This window comes from Punica granatum, chromosome 8 (genome assembly GCF_007655135.1).
Source record: "Punica granatum isolate Tunisia-2019 chromosome 8, ASM765513v2, whole genome shotgun sequence".
Lineage (NCBI taxonomy): Eukaryota > Viridiplantae > Streptophyta > Magnoliopsida > Myrtales > Lythraceae > Punica > Punica granatum.
The window spans coordinates 14,459,259-14,476,654 of NC_045134.1; the positions used below are offsets into that span (position 1 = coordinate 14,459,259).

At 38.8% G+C, this 17,396-nt stretch overlaps 1 protein-coding gene across 1 annotated transcript; it reads right to left on the reverse strand.

Moving 5' to 3' along the window:
* Window positions 1-10,190: 10,190 nt before the first annotated feature.
* On the reverse strand, window positions 10,191-16,281 carry LOC116188983. The gene is made up of 4 exons (XM_031518448.1): window positions 15,922-16,281; window positions 15,611-15,821; window positions 10,691-15,437; window positions 10,191-10,590 (listed from the first exon to the last, which is right to left on the reverse strand). Exons 1-3 carry the CDS (start codon window positions 16,105-16,107, stop codon window positions 11,647-11,649), a joined length of 4,188 nt encoding a protein of 1,395 aa, XP_031374308.1. The 5' UTR covers window positions 16,108-16,281; the 3' UTR covers window positions 10,191-10,590; window positions 10,691-11,646.
* Between the last annotated feature and the right edge of the window lie 1,115 nt (window positions 16,282-17,396).

The window sequence follows — 17,396 nt, forward strand, 5'->3', positions numbered from 1 at the left end:
AGGCCTACCTCCCAAGAGAGCTCAAGATCACATAATTCCCTTGAAGGAAGGGTTTCAACCTGTCAACATCAGGCCTTACAGGTATCCCATTCTATAGAAAAATATCATTGAGAAGATGACAGCAGAAATGATGGAGGCAGGGATCATTCAACATAGCCATAGTCCATTTTCTTCTCCAATGGTGTTAGAAAAGAAGAAAGACAATTCTTGGAGGATGTGTGTGGACTATAAAGGACTCAACACTCTAACTGTCAAGGATAAGTTCCCTATTCCCTTGGTGGAGGAGTTGCTAGATGAGCTACATGGGTCTTCAGTTTTTTCGAAGGTTGACTTGAGATCTGGATATCACCAGATCAGGATGCATGGACCTGATATGTATAAGACAGCTTTTAGAAACCATGAAGGTCATTATGAGTTCTTGGTTATGCCATTTGGTCTCACCAATGCTCCATCAACTTTTCAAGGGTTGATGAATGAGGTGTTCAAGCCATATCTTAGGAAGTTCGTATTGGTCTTTTTTGATGATATCCTGATTTATAGTCAGGATTGACAACAACACATGAGGCACTTGAGGAGAGTTTTCTCCACCTTGAGGGAACACTCCTTATTTGCTAAAAGATCTAAATGTAGTTTCGGAGAGGATAAGGTGGAGTACCTTGGACATTATGTATCAGCAGCTGGGCTGTCCACTGATAGCAGGAAACTTCAGACAGTGCAAGAGTGGCATGTTCCTCGAACTCTTAAGCAACTAAGAGGATTCTTGGGTCTCACAGGGTACTATAGGAGATTTGTGAAGGATTATGGCAGCATTAGCAGGCCTCTCACTGATCTACTGAAGAAGGACTCATTTCAATGGACTGAAACAACACAAGAGGCTTTTGATAGACTTAAAGGAGTCATGACCACCACTCCTATCCTAGCACTACTAGATTTCTCAAAAGAGTTCGTGGTTGAGATTGATGCATTAGGGATAGGAATTGGAGCAGTATTGATGCAGGAAGGGCATCCAATAGCCTATATAAGTAAAGTGTTAGCTCCTAAACACCAAGCTCTATTTGTTTATGAACGAGAACTGTTTGCTATACTTTATACAGTTAAGAAGTGGAGTCATTATCTCATGGGAAGGCATTTCATCGTCAAAACAGATCATCAAAGTCTGAAATATCTGCTGGAACAAAGGTTGAATACACCACTTCAGCACACGTGGTTGGCTAAGCTACTTGGGTATGACTACGAGATCAGTACAAAAAGGGAAAGGAAAATGTAGTGGCAGACGCACTCTCTAGAGTAACTAGTTAGGAGCTCTTATCTATGGCTATATCAGTCATCTCTACTACCTTCTTGGAGAAGATTAAGAAAAGTTGGGAAAATGACTCCAGAATACAACAGCACATCAATGACTTGAAGGCTGATCAGTCATCTCACCCCAAGTTCACGTGGCAAGACAAACAACTGAGGAAGAAGGGAAAATTAGTGGTGGGAAATGATGCTGCTCTGCAAAGAGAAATCATCTCGGTATACCACTCCAGCTCAGTACGGGGACACTCTACGGCCCAAGCTACGGCTAAAAGAGTTGCTAGTTTATTATACTGGAATGGACTGTGGAGGCAGATATGATAGTTTGTAAGAGAGTGCCAAATATGTCAGCAGAACAAGGCTGAACATTTGGCTTATCTGGGTCTTCTTCAAACTCTACCTATGCCTAGAGCAATTTTGATTGATATCAGCATGGATTTCATTGAAGGGCTTCCCAAATCGGGGGGAAAGGAGGTGATTTTTGTAGTAGTGGACAGATGTACGAAGTATGCCCACTTTATGGCTCTTGCTCATCCCTATTCAGCAACCATTATGGCTCAAGTCTTTTTGGACAATGTTTTTAAGTTGCATGGTATGCCTGAATCAATTGTAAGCGACAGAGTCATAGCACAGTGACAAAGTCATACAAAATGTGTAAAATAAAGATAAGGATAAAAAAAAAAGGCAAATTATGTAAAAAGACATGATATTTGTTCAAATTTTCAATTCTAATATGACCTTTCAAAAATAGCACAGAAAGATACGATCTTTCATTTTAATATCAAATCTAGCACACCCGTTAAATATTCCGTTAATTCTAATGGTATTGGCAAAATAGGCATTGACGGTGCCATGTTTCGCTATATTATTTGATGAGTAGACCTCACATTTTTTATTTAATAAAAATAATTCTGAAAACTATAAAGAAAAAAAGGGAAAGGTTCGGTTGAACCTAAGGAGGAGGGAGGTTGGTGGGTCGACGGTGGTGGCTTCGATTGCAGCCACACGCCCCAATCAAGGTTGGCAGCTATCACAGAGTCACCGCCGGCTCCGATTGGGGGTTGGTGACCGTAATCGAGGTCACTACTGTTGGAATCGAAGGAGCCCCAATTTCGGGTCTCCTTCGATTTCGGTGGTGGTGGCCTCGATTCCCAATTGGGGTCAGTGGCTATCATAGAGGTCGCTGCCGACCTCTATTGGGGGGTGGTGGCCGCAATCAAGGCCATTGCCGCCAGAATCAAAGAAGCCCCAATTTGGATCTCCTTTAATTCCGGGGATGGTGGCCGCAATTGAGGCTAGCACCGCTTGCCCCCCATTTCCCTTTGTCTTCAACCGACCATTTCCCTCCATTTTTTTTTAATTTTCAGAATTATTTTTATTAAATAAAAAATGTGGGGTCCACTCATTGAATAATATGGCGACATATGACACTGTTAATGCTTAGTCAACCAATACTGCTAAAATTGATAGAATATTTAACGGCGAGATAGATTTTAAACTAAAATTAAAGGTTATGTCTTTATGTCTTATTTTCGAAAGATTGTGCTAAATTTAAGATTTTGAGTAAATGTCGTGCCTTTATACGTAATTAGCCCTAAAAATGGAAAGAAATTAAAAAAGTAAGAAAAGATTGAGGACCAAGCATAGCTTTTCTCTAATGATGTAACTAGCGGTCAATACATAAATATTAGAGTTAAATGGACCTTGCCTTTCAACCTATGAGTTGAGTTTGGGTTTGGCCACTGACCTTCAAATTTTTGTAGCGTACCCTCGACCTAATCAAAAAATAAGCAAAAGTACCCCCTTAACCAAATTCCGATCAAAATTCTGGCCAAAAGAGAGGACATGCCACTCATATGTCATATACAAAAGAGCAAAATTGTCACTTCATTAATTAATTACCTGCAAAACCCAAACAAGGGTCATTCAATTTGCGAATTAGGGTAACAATCCACCCACTGCCTCTTTGCCCCGACCGAAGTCCAGAGAAGCCACAACCACCATCCCACTGGTTGACCCCATCTGCTCTATCTTTTGCTTATATATGTGTGTGTATCTATATATATATATATATATATATATATATATATATATCAACTGGGCCTTGCAGCAATAAGTGTCTAGTTCAATGATCTTTCAGGCTCTCTCTTGGTCTTCTAACATATTAGAGAGAAAGTATCTGACATCTGTAATCTTCGAAAGAATGATTTGACTATATTTCATAGATCGATAGCTTGGTCATGCTTCAAGACCGTGAACGAGCTTGTGAATACATTAAACGGAAGTGGGAGACTAGATACTGCATAGACATACAAGTGAGGTTCACCATTCTCAAAAAATTCCGTCCTTGTTTGCTCAATTCTTTCAAGAATTGAAAGTCAGGCTATGATAAAAATCCTCTAAGACAGCCCATTCGAACCTTAGGTCGGGGCTCGTTCAATATCAATGGAAGGATAAGTAGAACATGAGGTGCTAACAGAAAAAAAAATACTAACATATGATACCAAGCACCTACTGAAAAATAAATTTCATATGTGTTAAAGGGATATATCGGTATTCTAGGTGAATGTCAATCAGACAGTTCAGGATAACAAAACACTCAATCAGTAACAAGACATTTGCAGGAATGACACTGATATCCATACTGTAGGGATCTTTTTGTGAGGAGAAATTTTGGGTTGAATCACTCAAAAATAGAAATCTAAGACACAAACTTATCAGCTAGTGCTGGAAAAGAATCACACTAAGAACGTGAATCCTATGATCTTTGGTGAGATGGTGCCTGTGGCAGCTCCTCTAGATTTGGTCCGAGCAAGAAGGCAGTAGGTGGCTCGGTGATTAATGAGGTGACACATTTACCCTTTCCTATATGACATGTGAGTGACATGTGCCTTCTTTTGGCCAGAATTTTGGTCAGAAATTGATTGAGGGACCACTTTGCTTATTTTCCGGTAAAGTCGGGTGGTACTTCGCAAAAATTTAAAAGGTTATGAGGCAAACCCAAACTCCCTTCACAGGTCGGGAGGCAAATTGCATTTTACTCTAAATATTATATAGGGGTTTTGCGCATATATGTGTGTATATATATATTTCCAGATAGAAGGCTAGTAAGATGAATATAAATTCCATAACTAATAAAGAAATACTGATAGTCTCACAACGACTATAAAACCTAAAAATTCTTACTTATCGAATTAAAACGTGGGTTATCTGTTGTATCTTCTTTGATTATATCGTGCGCATACTTGGGAAACAAATGGAAAGGATAGTGCAACGTAGATTCCTCTTCCGTATTTTCCATTTTTCAAGGAATGACCTCAACATTTTTCTCATTCTCAACAGTTTTAACTGTATCCATTGACACTGGAATTTTGATATCCAACCTAACTATTTAGAGATGAAATGGTAGGAGAAAATCCAAGTACCTGTAATTGGAAATTACGTCTAGCTAATACAATCTCTATCTGAAGTAATTCCTATGTAACCAACATAGGTTGATTTAAGCGGTTTGACGCTTGTTTCGCTTATGTAAGGTCTTGGGTTCGAGTCCTTATGAATGTAGAAAATCCAGACTGAGAGAGTTTTACCCCTTAGTGGATCGACCTGGCTCGACTGGATTAGTTAGGGCCAATTGGGATTCCGAATATCATGATTCACACACAAAAAGAAAAAGTAATTCTTATGAGTTATATCTAATGTATTATTTCCTAATACAAATGCAATAATTTCCTAATAATCTTCTTCTTTGTTTTTTTTGGTAAATTATACTAGTGGTCCAAAAAGTTTTACAAATGTTTCAATATGGTACAAAAAGTTTTTTTTGCTACTTGATAGTACAAAATATTTCAAAATTGTTTCAGTATAGTACAAATCGTCATCTCGCTATTGACGCCGTCAAACCGACGCTGATGGTGCAAAACCGATTTTTGTGGGACGTTCCATGATAGTGCAAAATATTTTGAATTTGTAACTTAATAGTACAAAATATTTTACGTAAGTTATATGATGGTGCAAAATTTATAAATTTTGTAAAGGACAGCTTGACGGCGTCAATGGCAAGATGACGGTTTGTACTATACTGAAACAATTTTGACACATTTTGTGCCATCAAGTAACAAAAAAAAAAATTTGTACCATGAAACATTTGTAAAACTTTTTAGATCATAAGTGCAATTTACTATTTTTTTGTTTTTTTTTTCAACCAAGTGGGTGCTCGACATGTTGGGGCCTACCTCGACTATCTCCTGTCAAGATGAGTCAAAGGCAGCAGGCTATGCACGTATGGCCTAAGAATATGGCCCACTTGAACACTTAGCCAAGACCATTGAGATTATATATATATATATATATTAATAAGATCTAGCGAAAGTGTTTCTTTATTCTTTTACATTCTTCATGCTTTCCTTCTTTTTTATTTTTTAAGTACAAACTTACTAAACCTACAATTTGAAGACCATTTACGGGAATCCATATGCTAAGGAAAGGAGATAATAAGGGACCTAAGGCCAAGTGTAATAGTAAGAAACGGAATAGAAAGGAATGAAATAAGTAATAATATCTTTAAATTTGGTTGAGTTAAAAATAAATAAATAGGGGAATGAATAAACGTTAGTTGATTCAAGTGGTTTGACATTTATTTTCCTTAACAAGGTCTCGAGTTCAAGTCTCATGAATGAATAAATTTACGCTAAGAAAATTTTATCCCTTAATAAGCTGAGTCGACTCAAACTAGATTAGTCGGGGCCAACTGAGCTTTTTAAATAGCTTGCCTAGAGCAGTGCCGACCAGTATTTCGCCCCAAAAGTTCGAGCAAAAAAGTTTTTCCAAATTAAATTTTTGGATAAACGATTAAAGCAGAAAAGTAACCAAAGATACATGATAAAATTATACAAAGAAAGAAATGGCTAAAAGCGGGAAGGTACGAGATTTAGACCAAAAATAAAAGGATTCGAACAAAAAGTCAAGCAAAAATAAGATGACAAATGAAAGTTCAGGAGCCACACCGCCTAATGCAAAATTGGATGGTAAATCGATCGATTGCTAAAATATATGACCAAGCAGTCAAATTCTTGAGGTATCCATTACCTTTGTAATGTTTTCAAATTCTTTGACAAACACCGTGCCGACTTAAATAACACTAGACGAACAGGCCTGCACCTATGCACCGACTATAATTGTTGCGATAATTAACAAAATTATTGTTATAATTTTTTCATTGTGATATAAAAATGATCTTGTTTATTTCCTAAATATCTATAGCATTTTATGGATGCAATCTCTCACCTTGATTAGTTGAGTGATTTTAGTGCTTAACTCATTGTAAGAATATATCAATTCTCCCTAATTTTAAAAAATCCTCAAATGGATATATTTTATTTCATAGATCCAAACAAAAGTTAAGAGCAATATGCCATATATTTCACATATTATATAATCGTATCTTCTTAGATAATTCATCAGTTGTTTGACTAAATATTTTGGTATTTACATAATCTGAAATCTCCCTCTATTTTAATATATAAAATATAATTTACTTACTTTAAGATGATGAGGAGTCTTATAATTCCAATATATTATGGTTTCTACTAGGATAGTTGATAAAGAACTTTTCTATACTAATCTCCGTCCAGGTCAGAGATCGTAGAGCTAAAAATTGAATTATGAATTTTCATAATTAATCAAATTCAATTTATTATAAATAATCATAAATATATGATTTATGGCTTTTCATAAATTCAAGTCTTTTCGGCTTCTAGGGTCGAGATGGCCACATGAAATTGTGCCAAATTTCACATCATTGTTGGCTGTGACACGAAAAGTTTCGCAATTTCAAACATGTTTCGTCCCACGTGGCATGTTCTGGCACATCACTCTGACTCTTACTATTTATATAGATATAGACTAGGTTGTTCAGTCCATGCATTGCATGGATTTGGTTTAGAAAATTTCACAGTTGGAAATTAAGTATGAAAATAATAATTGATATGGATTGTGGGGTTTGTATTACATTACAATCCGTTTTTTAACCTATCAATTTGGGTATGGTAATATTTATATTTTATGATAAATATTTAATTCGAAAATTATGAGAGAAAATTCGTGCATATTCATCATTTCACTTATCAAGGAAATTTCTATTATAATAAATTTAAAATACTGTTAAGTCAAAATCCTTAATTTTATTTGGTAAAAGAATAATAATGACGAAGCCTTTAACTTTTAAACTTATATATTCCTTGATGAATTTTTCTTACTTACACATTATATTATATATTTATTGTCGTGAATAATAAATTAAAATAATTTTTAAAAATTTATTTAATGAAGCTTTAATTTCCATTTTCTCTTGAAATTAAGGTACAAAAATTAGTAATACAAAATAAATTTATTTTTATGGATTAATTTTGTAAATAACAAAGTATGATGTTAAAAGATAACATAAGAGATATAGCAATTAAATTTATCAACACATTTGATTGCTATTGAGATTTCAAAATGGTGAGAATACATTTCTAATTTTATAATTTTAATCAATATAGATATTATAAAGTCGTAAGCTAATAATGTTTTATAAATAAAACAACAAAACGAGATCATCTTATAATTAGTCAAAATAAGAAAAAGATTAATAACCACAGAATTGGTTTTTCGGTAAATCTATATTTTTTGGTAAAGTAACCAAGAGTTTTTATAATAGGTGAAGTATGTAAGAAACGGAAATGAAAGTTAAAACAAATTGAGGAACTTGTAAATTTATTGAGACGTTTGAATGATCTAATTCAAATATTAAGATGATGAGAATAAATCCTCTTATTATTGTAATTTCATTTCTGACTTATAATTATAAAAAAAAATTATAATTTCAAATATATATATAATTTTTTTTGTTTCATCTAAAATAATGCAAAAAAACAAAACTAAAAAAATGAGTCTCTAATACTAAAAAAAAAAATCCTTTTAAAGAAAGGAACTGATAAAAGCATACTTTTTAAAGTTCTTTTCTTAACATAATTCTTTGGAGGGACAAAATATTACCTAACATAGTAAAAAAAAACAAAAAACAAATTCAATGTTATGTCAAAAAATCAAATTTATTCTGGTGTTCCATATTTGACTATTTAAATCCCAAAAAATTCAAAATTAATTTTAATTATAAAATACTAAGTATATTGTGTAACACACGAAAAGAAGTCCATGCAAAACACGGGTATTAAGCTAGCTAATATTCATTCCCCAATATCACCAAAGAATTTGGTCGCACCAATTACGGAGGGAGAATCCGTCCCTAGTAAATAGAGGGGTGAAATTATGCATGGGAAGTTCTCCATTCCTAACTTTCGTCCATAATGTTGAAATTTTTATGTGAATTTTCGGCAATTAAATTACTAGTAATGCACCTTCCCATTAAGGTGGGAATCCACTTTCCGGCCCCTCATGGTAATCTACATTACTATTCGAGTGAGAATGTGATAGTGAAAATGTAGATTGCCATGGTTCAACTAATTATGAGAATCTTGTGAGCCCGGGAAATATAAATAAATTTTCCTGGAAATGTACATAGATTTCCATGTAACAAACACCACTGTAGTGTCATTCAATTTCGTAACTTTGGTTCTTTTTCTATTTGTGAATTCTGGTATTAGAAAGTCTAATGAGATCTGACTAATTTAATTAAGGTGGATCGCTCACTAATGGGTAAACTCTCACGGCGTGAATTTTCTTCTTGAATGGTTAATATTATATATATGTGAGGAGGGGATGGATACTGCCTCCTGGAAGGGAACGCAGGAGAGCTGCAGGAGAGTGCATTCTGAAGATGAATTTTTCAGACTGTGTAACTGATGCGATGGCGCTAGCAATCACAAACTCTCGGCGAGCCAAATCCAGAAACAATTCAATCGAAGTCGAACGAAAAACTAACAAAATAGTACACAACAATGCAGCGAAAACCGACTTGTATTCATAGATTAATTAATTACAATGTACACTTGGGAAACCCATGCGCCACTGGTTATACACACACACACACTTTGTCGTGTATATTGTTTACAAGCTGGCCGATGCTTGCATTCCCCTCTCAACTCACTCTCATGTTTTCAAAACATTGAATTAGACTCCTCGATCCGCACCACCGGGCAGGAGTGCTACCCGCACTCAATCGGGTCATGTACCAAGATATGTTCAGGTCAGTTTCACACCAAAGGTACATCGCATCGGGAACACTAGGAGCTTGGATCCAGCCAGCACACACAGGGTCTAAGCATGCCATGCCCATCACGTTTGTGAATAGTCCCAAAACTTGAATGAGGCATTAGCTAGCTAGTGAGTGAATGAGATATACTCTTTACTTTGTGAGCCAAACCACTGGCTGAAGCTTTGACGAGTGCTTATATATGTATGTATGTATGTATGTTTAAGCAACAATAACAACATAATGCAGAACAAGTTGAAGTTGCAGTTTTATCACAATAGTAACAAACAGGATCGTCTGGGTTTCTGCAGAGAGATTACTAGAGCAGTTGTGGCTATCTCCGAAACACATGGTCTAGCCGACAAGGCTACAGCATGTAGATGTAAATATACTCGGAACTTACCAAAATTCGGATTCTGTTCAAGAAGATATTCCACCCAGCATATCGATTACCTTTCCAATTTAAGCAGTTACTTTACGATCATGATGAGAAATCAAAATATTCTTCCAACCAGCAACTCATGGAAACAGAAATTAACGGAAAGCAATGCAGCGCACTGGTTCAAATTTTTTTTTGCAGAATCTTAAAAATTTCATGCTGGTTTTTGAACTAAAGGGAACCTGAATACTCCAGCATTCAAAAAAGCCTATACGATAACGCGGTCGCTAAGACGTCATAAAGATGAAACTGGACAGGCAGATATTAGCAGAGTGCCATCTATAGACCTTCAATCATCACCAATGGCCGGCCTTAATTTCAGGCCCTTCAGCAGTTAATCTTTCCACCCCCAAGTGAAGACATACACTTCCTACATGTATATAGAAAATGCATAGTCTGCAAAAGCTTTGAGTAGCAAACACAATAACTCTGCTGGAAGGAAAAGGAGGTAAAGTATCCATCGTACACATATTACTATTAGTATCACGCACCGTAAAACACTACTAGTTACATTCACAACCATTAAACATTACCAGACAGAAGACGCATGCATATAGAAAATCCATAAGAACATAAGAGTAACAAATCCGCTTCCAGGGGTACGCATTTTACTATTAGCAGTCACAAAAAAGTGCCCAAAAGCGACTCCCACAAGGAACCATACCTGCAAAATAGATACAACAATCACTATCTAGTATAATCAGTAAAATAACATGCGCAAGCGGCATATGCATCTTGATAAAAATAAAAAACAAGGCTCTTACTATTAAAGTAAGGTAGATGTAGAACACAGGAATTTCATGTCCTCCTCATAGATCTGCAGATTCTTGGACTTCAATAGGAACTCCACTGCTTCCTCATTGAACTCCAACAGGAAGGCCAGCTTAATGAGCTCTGCAAGTGCAACAATCTGTTCCTTTCGGTCCCAGAGCACTCCTTGGGCTATCACATCAGCGAAATAAGTAGCATACTCTATGCGACCTTGGTGACCTCGTGACTGATCCAACTTCTGAGTGTAGAGCTTTGAACCTTCTCTATCCCAGCGTATCATTCGGCTTGCTATCCTGTGAACCACCTCTCCAGACGACAGCTTCAATTCATAGCTCACGGTTATGGGCTCCCCAGACTCAAGTACAGTAGCTTTGAGGAGGCAGAGGACAGCTTCGTGCCTCTTCTGAACTTCCATGTTGAGGGGAGGATTTGCAAGAAAGCCAAGGATGAGTCTAACAAGCCCTTTCCCGATAAAGAACTCAGTGCGATTCAGTGGGTTGCAACTTGTTGAGGAAATATCTTTCTTTTGAACACATTCTGATATAAGCTGAACCCCAATTTTTTGATAGAACTCGAGCAACTTAACTCGAGGAATCTGGGGCAAGCTTTTCAGTGGAAGCCAGATAAAGATAGGCTGAGGAGACACCGGCTCGAGGAGATCCTTTAGCAGAAGATCATCAGCAATAAAAACATCATGCTTGCCAGACAAGGGAACTCGATCACCGTTGGAGTCAACTGGTAGCTTCATCAAATTTTCAGTAAGAGTTTTCTCTGTACGGGAAGTCCAGTGATTCATAACGTAACCCCAGAATGTGCAACACTCGGCTTCTGACACTTCAAGCCCAGAAATTTCCCACTCCTTCCAAAGCTTGCAGTAATCATCAACCGACGGATTAGATTTAACACCAAAAGCACCATGAAAGAAGCCTAATAAGTTCTTGTCATAATACTAATCCAAAACATGCAACTGCTGGCTGAAGAGCCCATCCTTGTCATGTAAAACACATTTTTCAGCACTTGCCCACAGCCCCTGTTCGCTGTCGTTCGGGATCCAGATATGCTGAGGGTCTCCCTTTTCAGGTTCCCACCTTAAGTCCCTCAAGAAGCTATAAATTCGTGTAATGACTTCCATATCAAACTGAAAACCAAGGTGGCGTACAAGCAGTGGACATCCTTCTTTGGGGTCAACTACCACTCCCATTGCATTGAGCTCGTTTCTGTAATCTGCGATGCGATTTCCATAAAACTCTTCATCAACGAATGGCCCATCGTCCTGCTGCAAATACAAGGCCCACTTTGAGGTGTACAAACAGCATTCGTTGGGAAGACAGTATCCAGCACGGGTCTTTATCCACTTCCGAGAGATCGTTTGGAAGAAAGAGTCTGGTAAGGGCAGGCTTTTCTTTTCCAGGTAAATGCGGATACAGTCCAACAGAGCAAGCATACTAGTGCGAGTTACAGACCCAAGATCTCTAGGAAGACAGAGACCAGCGATCACAAACTCTACACCATCCTGGAGCTCATCAACAACTCCTAATCTCTTGAGCTCATTCTTGTATTCATGAATTCCTTGGCCATAGCAACTATCGCGATCATTAAGGAATGGAAGTCGAGCAATTTTAGATACAGATTTCCAACCTGGGCTATATAGGATGCAGTCCTTCGGAGATCTGGCATCACCAAGCCGAGTGCACAGCCACTTGGCCTCAGTAACACACTGCTTCAAGTCGGAAAGAGAACATCTTTTTTCAGTCAGCAGTCTATAACAAGGCAGAAATGCAAGGGCATTTTCTTTTGTCAAGGAACATGATGAAGCCCGCTGCCTAAATGCCTGACAAAATGCTTTTTTCGCCTTATCAAAATCAGTCGCCACCCCCAATTGTTTCATCTCCCTTCTGTAAGACAAGATGCCATTGCCATAGAAATTTAGATCAATCATCGGGAAACATGGGAAGACATGGAGAAGGCTACCCCATTCAGGATCAGGCAAGAAGCATTCGGCTGGGTACTTGTAACCCAAGTTTGTCTTCAAGCATTTTTTGTTCTGAAGCATATTCACAATTTTGTCCCCAGAATTAGAGGACTGTAAGCACTGAAGCATTAAAACAAAGGCCCGCCGATTCAGCACATGCAAGTCAGTTGATGGTTTCAAATAGTTGATGACAAGTTCGTATCTATTTTCAAAACCGACAACCACACCCAGCAATTTCAGCTCCTCTTCGAAGTGATATATTTCCTCACCGTAGAAATTATGATCGACAAAGGGAATGTTACTGATCTGTGAAGCAGTGCTCCATTCTTCATCAAACAAAACAGATTGAACTGGAGGCCTATCACCGCAGCTCGTCCTCAACCATCTTCCTTGGTTGATGCTCGAGATGAACTTTTCAGGTGACAGATAATTCTCCCTCAAAAACTTGATGAATTTTAAAATTGAAAACACGTTACTTCGGGTCAGCGACGCAGAAGCTGCCAGAGACATGAGATGCTTCCCAATATATTCACAAGCCTCTCCATATTCAAACATGACTCCAACCATTTCAAGCTCTGGCTTATAATTGGCTATCTCAGAGCCATAAAAACTAAAATCAATCAGTGGAATATCAACTAGCACTGCTCCATTCTGAAACATACTTCCCCATGATGAGGTGTGAAAGAATGACTCTGACGGAGGCCTGTAACCAGGACAGCCGCTTAGAGTAATCTTAAGCCAGCTTCCCTCCTTGATGCATTTCAAAAATTTCTCGGGGACACTGATTCCCTTATATTTCATGGTTCGGAGCCAATCCAGCAGTAAGAATGAGTTTTGCTTAGTAAGAGGTCCTGAAACAGCTGGTACCACAGAATTTGGCGGACATAGGCAAGGAATGTCGGATGCCACTGCATAAGTTGTCAGGAATTGCATGAGCTGTTTTTCAGGGGTATACTGACCAGCAAAATGCCCGGATTGGAGATAGTCTTCGGCCAGCTCAACATAGCCTTCGCTGCTCCATGGATTTGAACCCATTAATGCAGCCCATTTGCTCCCCTTTCCAGGAACGAGAACCCGACTCCTGTTCTTGATCACTCTTCCATAATTATCCAAGAGCGGTAAAACCCCACAAAGAGGCTTAACCTGACTTTCGGAGATATGCTTCTCCGATAGAGAGTGATAGAAGAAGTGAGCACAAGCAAGCACTAGACTTCCCTCGTCTTTGAGAAGGTCGCAAAGCACGGCTGCATATTCACACACGTTCAACCTTGCAACCTTAACATCTCTCTCCAACCATTTCAACAGTCTCTCCTTATGTGAACAGGACTGGATAGCTTCTTGCGTGCTTGCTGGCATAAAATAACATTCACCTCCGCCCCTGAATTCCCTGTTCCAATCGATCAGCCAACCAACATGACTAGACTCACGACATACACAGATCGCGATATTATTTGACGTCGCAACTTTATTAATGCTACACAAAGACACATTTCCAAACAAATCTGCATACTTCACAAGTGGTAAGTTCCTCATGCTGGTTCCATGAAACATAGACTCCCAGTTATCAGAGATAAAAAGTAGAAGCTCCAAATATAAATTCTCCGAGACTCCGCGTATAAGATTAGAACTCCCGATGAACTTTGCATACCATTCATGACCGACTTGTTGCACAACTAAGAAATTCAGCACAGCGTCATATTCGCTGCTGTCAAAGGAAGAGCACAGGATAAATTTTCCATGAGATGAGAGATTGTGCAAGCTGACCCCTTGCTCTTTCGCTTCCTTCAAAATACTCCAAAAGGCTGGCACTAACCTACCCACATCAAGAGGTCTATGGAAAAGCTTCTGCTCCGTATGTGGCTCACTCGGAGTGATATCTTTTTCTATCAGTTTTGCCTTAATACAATCCCTGACAGTGTTTAACTTTTGGTATGGTGAGACATTTACTGGCAGGAACCTGAACATCGGAGGGAGGGAGGACATGGGAGCACTTTCAGTTGTTTTGACTAATGAACTAAAAGCACTGATGAACGCAGAGGGCACGCAGTCAAGAATCCCTTGGTTCCATTTGTCATCCAAAAGAATCGTCTCCCTTGACGATGCTAAAATGAAATCTGCCTGAATAATGAAAGGGAAGTTCGTAACCATCTCGGTTGGGAGGAACGCGTAGATCCCCGGAGAATATGTTCCTCTACATGGACGATCTTCCAGTGGAAGCGCCAATGTTATCAGTAATTCCTCTACTTCCATTCTTTTTTCAACTTTGTTCTCAGGCCTGACTGGAAACTTCTGCTTCCACATATAGTAACTGCATTGGCTTCCAGACTCGTTGGGACTTTCTTCAGCCGAGAGGTGCAGCATGCAAGACTCGGCATCAATGTTCTTTCTCATAGCAAAATTAGTCTCGCTTGATATCGCGATAGCTTTCACCGTACTCAGGCTTGGGTCTTCGCTGTCCTCCTTAACTGAAAGACGCTTGATCTTCGAGAGAAACAACAGAACTTCAGGGTGCAAGCTTGAGAGTTGCTGCTTCACTGGATATATCTTGTCAGGCTTGAGGGGCAGAATAATCGTCGTGGTCGGAAGCGCAGCCTCAGAACCATATATCGACTTAACATCCGAAAGATTTGGGTTCTCATCAACCCATTCGGGAACAATGAACCCGACGTTGCAGTGCGGGCAGGGCTCCTCACTAAAACGTATCTGATAACCATTACTGAATATGTACGGCTGAGCAGTAATCAAGAAGACACTCTTGAACCCGATACCTGTGGGTAAAATCCAGAGCAGGAATTTAAGTGATGCAACGGATTAATATATTCTTTATAAACATAGGCAACATTTTTTAAAAGTGTTGCCCGAGCGATCGAGACTTCTCATTTCCTAGTGCAGAGTAATAGAAGCGCGCGCACACACGCACAATAACTAACACAGAACGCACCTTTCTCGCCGATGTAGCCTTGTTTCCGGTTGCCTTTCTTGGTAGATCTCCCAACACTGCAAATGGAGTCGATGTTCCTCGGGGCAAATCCTTTCTCGTTGTTGAATATCAACAGGGTGGCCAGAGCTCCCGTGGCGGTGATGTCCCGGGAGGTAATGACAAACTCGAGTGACGGTTTGACTCCCTCCGGGTACTCGTTATCTTCGGCATTCTGCACCAAAAAATCTGATGACTATAATTTCTGTTTTCGCTGAATGCTGAAGGGGAAGAGAGAGCAAAGAGGAGGAGGAGGAGGAGGAGGAGGGAGGGACCTGGATGAGCTCCATGAGGAAATGGACGTCCTTGGCGTAGAGCTCGGCGGAGAGGTTCTTGACGGCTTGGTGAAGGTCCTCGGTGAGGGGATTGGGGGGTCCACCGATGGAGAACTTGCTCCTCCTGAGGTGCTCAATGTGCTCTTTGGGCGTAGTGGCCCCTGCAGCGGACGCAAAAGTAGCCATGCCGGCACGTCAAGTGCTCAACAGCACAGAGAGAAGACGACGACGACGACAATGCTGATGAGTAGAGGTTGAGAGGGGCAGAGAGAGAGAGAGAGTTGAAGAGACCTTCTCGAGGGAGTTGAGCTTAAGCACTAAAGCAGTGGCCTCGCCAGTTGAAGAAACCTTCTTGAGGAAGTCAAGCACTAAAGCATTGGCCAGGTGAAAGTATTTTGTCAATTTAACTTTTAATATGTAAATAAAAATAAAAATATTTATTATTGAAAAAAATAATTTATTATTAATAAAAATAATATATATATTTTGTGATATTTTCTGCCGGGCCAGACCTTTTCTTCTTTCTGTTTCTTTCTTTCCAAGGCAGCGAGAGTGACCGAATGAATATGACAATGAGAGAGGATGTGAGAGAACTTTCCGTACGAATACGGAAGATTGACCCACCAATAGGAGAAGGTAAAGGTGAGTATTACGTATAACAGGTGTACTATCCGTGACTACCATATAATGAGATTTTCTATTTGATCGAGCTCTAAATAACGCTACGATGAACCCATTCATGCTCCAACGCAACCAAGAACAGCCCACGGCTTTGCCACCCGTACCATCGTTGTCTCCCCGACCAATGTTATGGGTGAAACTCGACAATCAACGACAGTTTTCGTCGCTCAAGACATCTCTGCACCAGTCCAGTGGCGACAACAACAAAGAACATCTTGTGATGTACGGAACGGATAGATCGAGCCAATTGACTTAATAGGTCGTCTCAAGAGGTTTCTAATATGAGATGGAGTAAATGCACATATTTGCTTAGATTACTTATCCCATATATTAAAAATCACATTGATTCATTATCTATCTATCTATCTATCTATCCATCTCAGGTTATTAAAGTAGACTTCCAGGTATTTTCTAATGAGATGCCTCCAATTCGAGTAATGAAATGGCACAAGAAATCATCTTCGGTACGAGCTAGTGAATGGTTTACTCCGATAAAATCTACCGCATCAACATTTCCGCAATTTTAAGAGTTTTTAGTTGATTGACCTTTCATTTAGCTACATTAATGTATTCAATTACAAACATAAATATAAAATGCTAAATGCAACCTCTCTATCAGTAATGAGTTCATTAATTTATAATGCTAGAGATGCCCGTGTCCGTACTACGCACATAATTTTTTTCAAATATATATAATTAAAGTGACACAAAATATTGAAAAATAAAAAATTTACTTCTGGATAAGGTCCAATATTCTACACTCCATAGATTTTCCGTCCTAGCAATTTCTTATA

Bases quoted from the DNA above. Each gene is read 5' to 3' on its own strand.
- LOC116188983 (XM_031518448.1), bottom strand. From the start codon at position 16,107: ATGGCTACTTTTGCGTCCGCTGCAGGGGCCACTACGCCCAAAGAGCAC. The intron at 15,822-15,921 runs GTCCCTCCCTCC...TTTTTGGTGCAG, and splicing joins TCCTCATGGAGCTCATCCAG to AATGCCGAAGATAACGAGTA. The intron at 15,438-15,610 runs GTGCGTTCTGTG...TTTTACCCACAG, and splicing joins AGGCTACATCGGCGAGAAAG to GTATCGGGTTCAAGAGTGTC.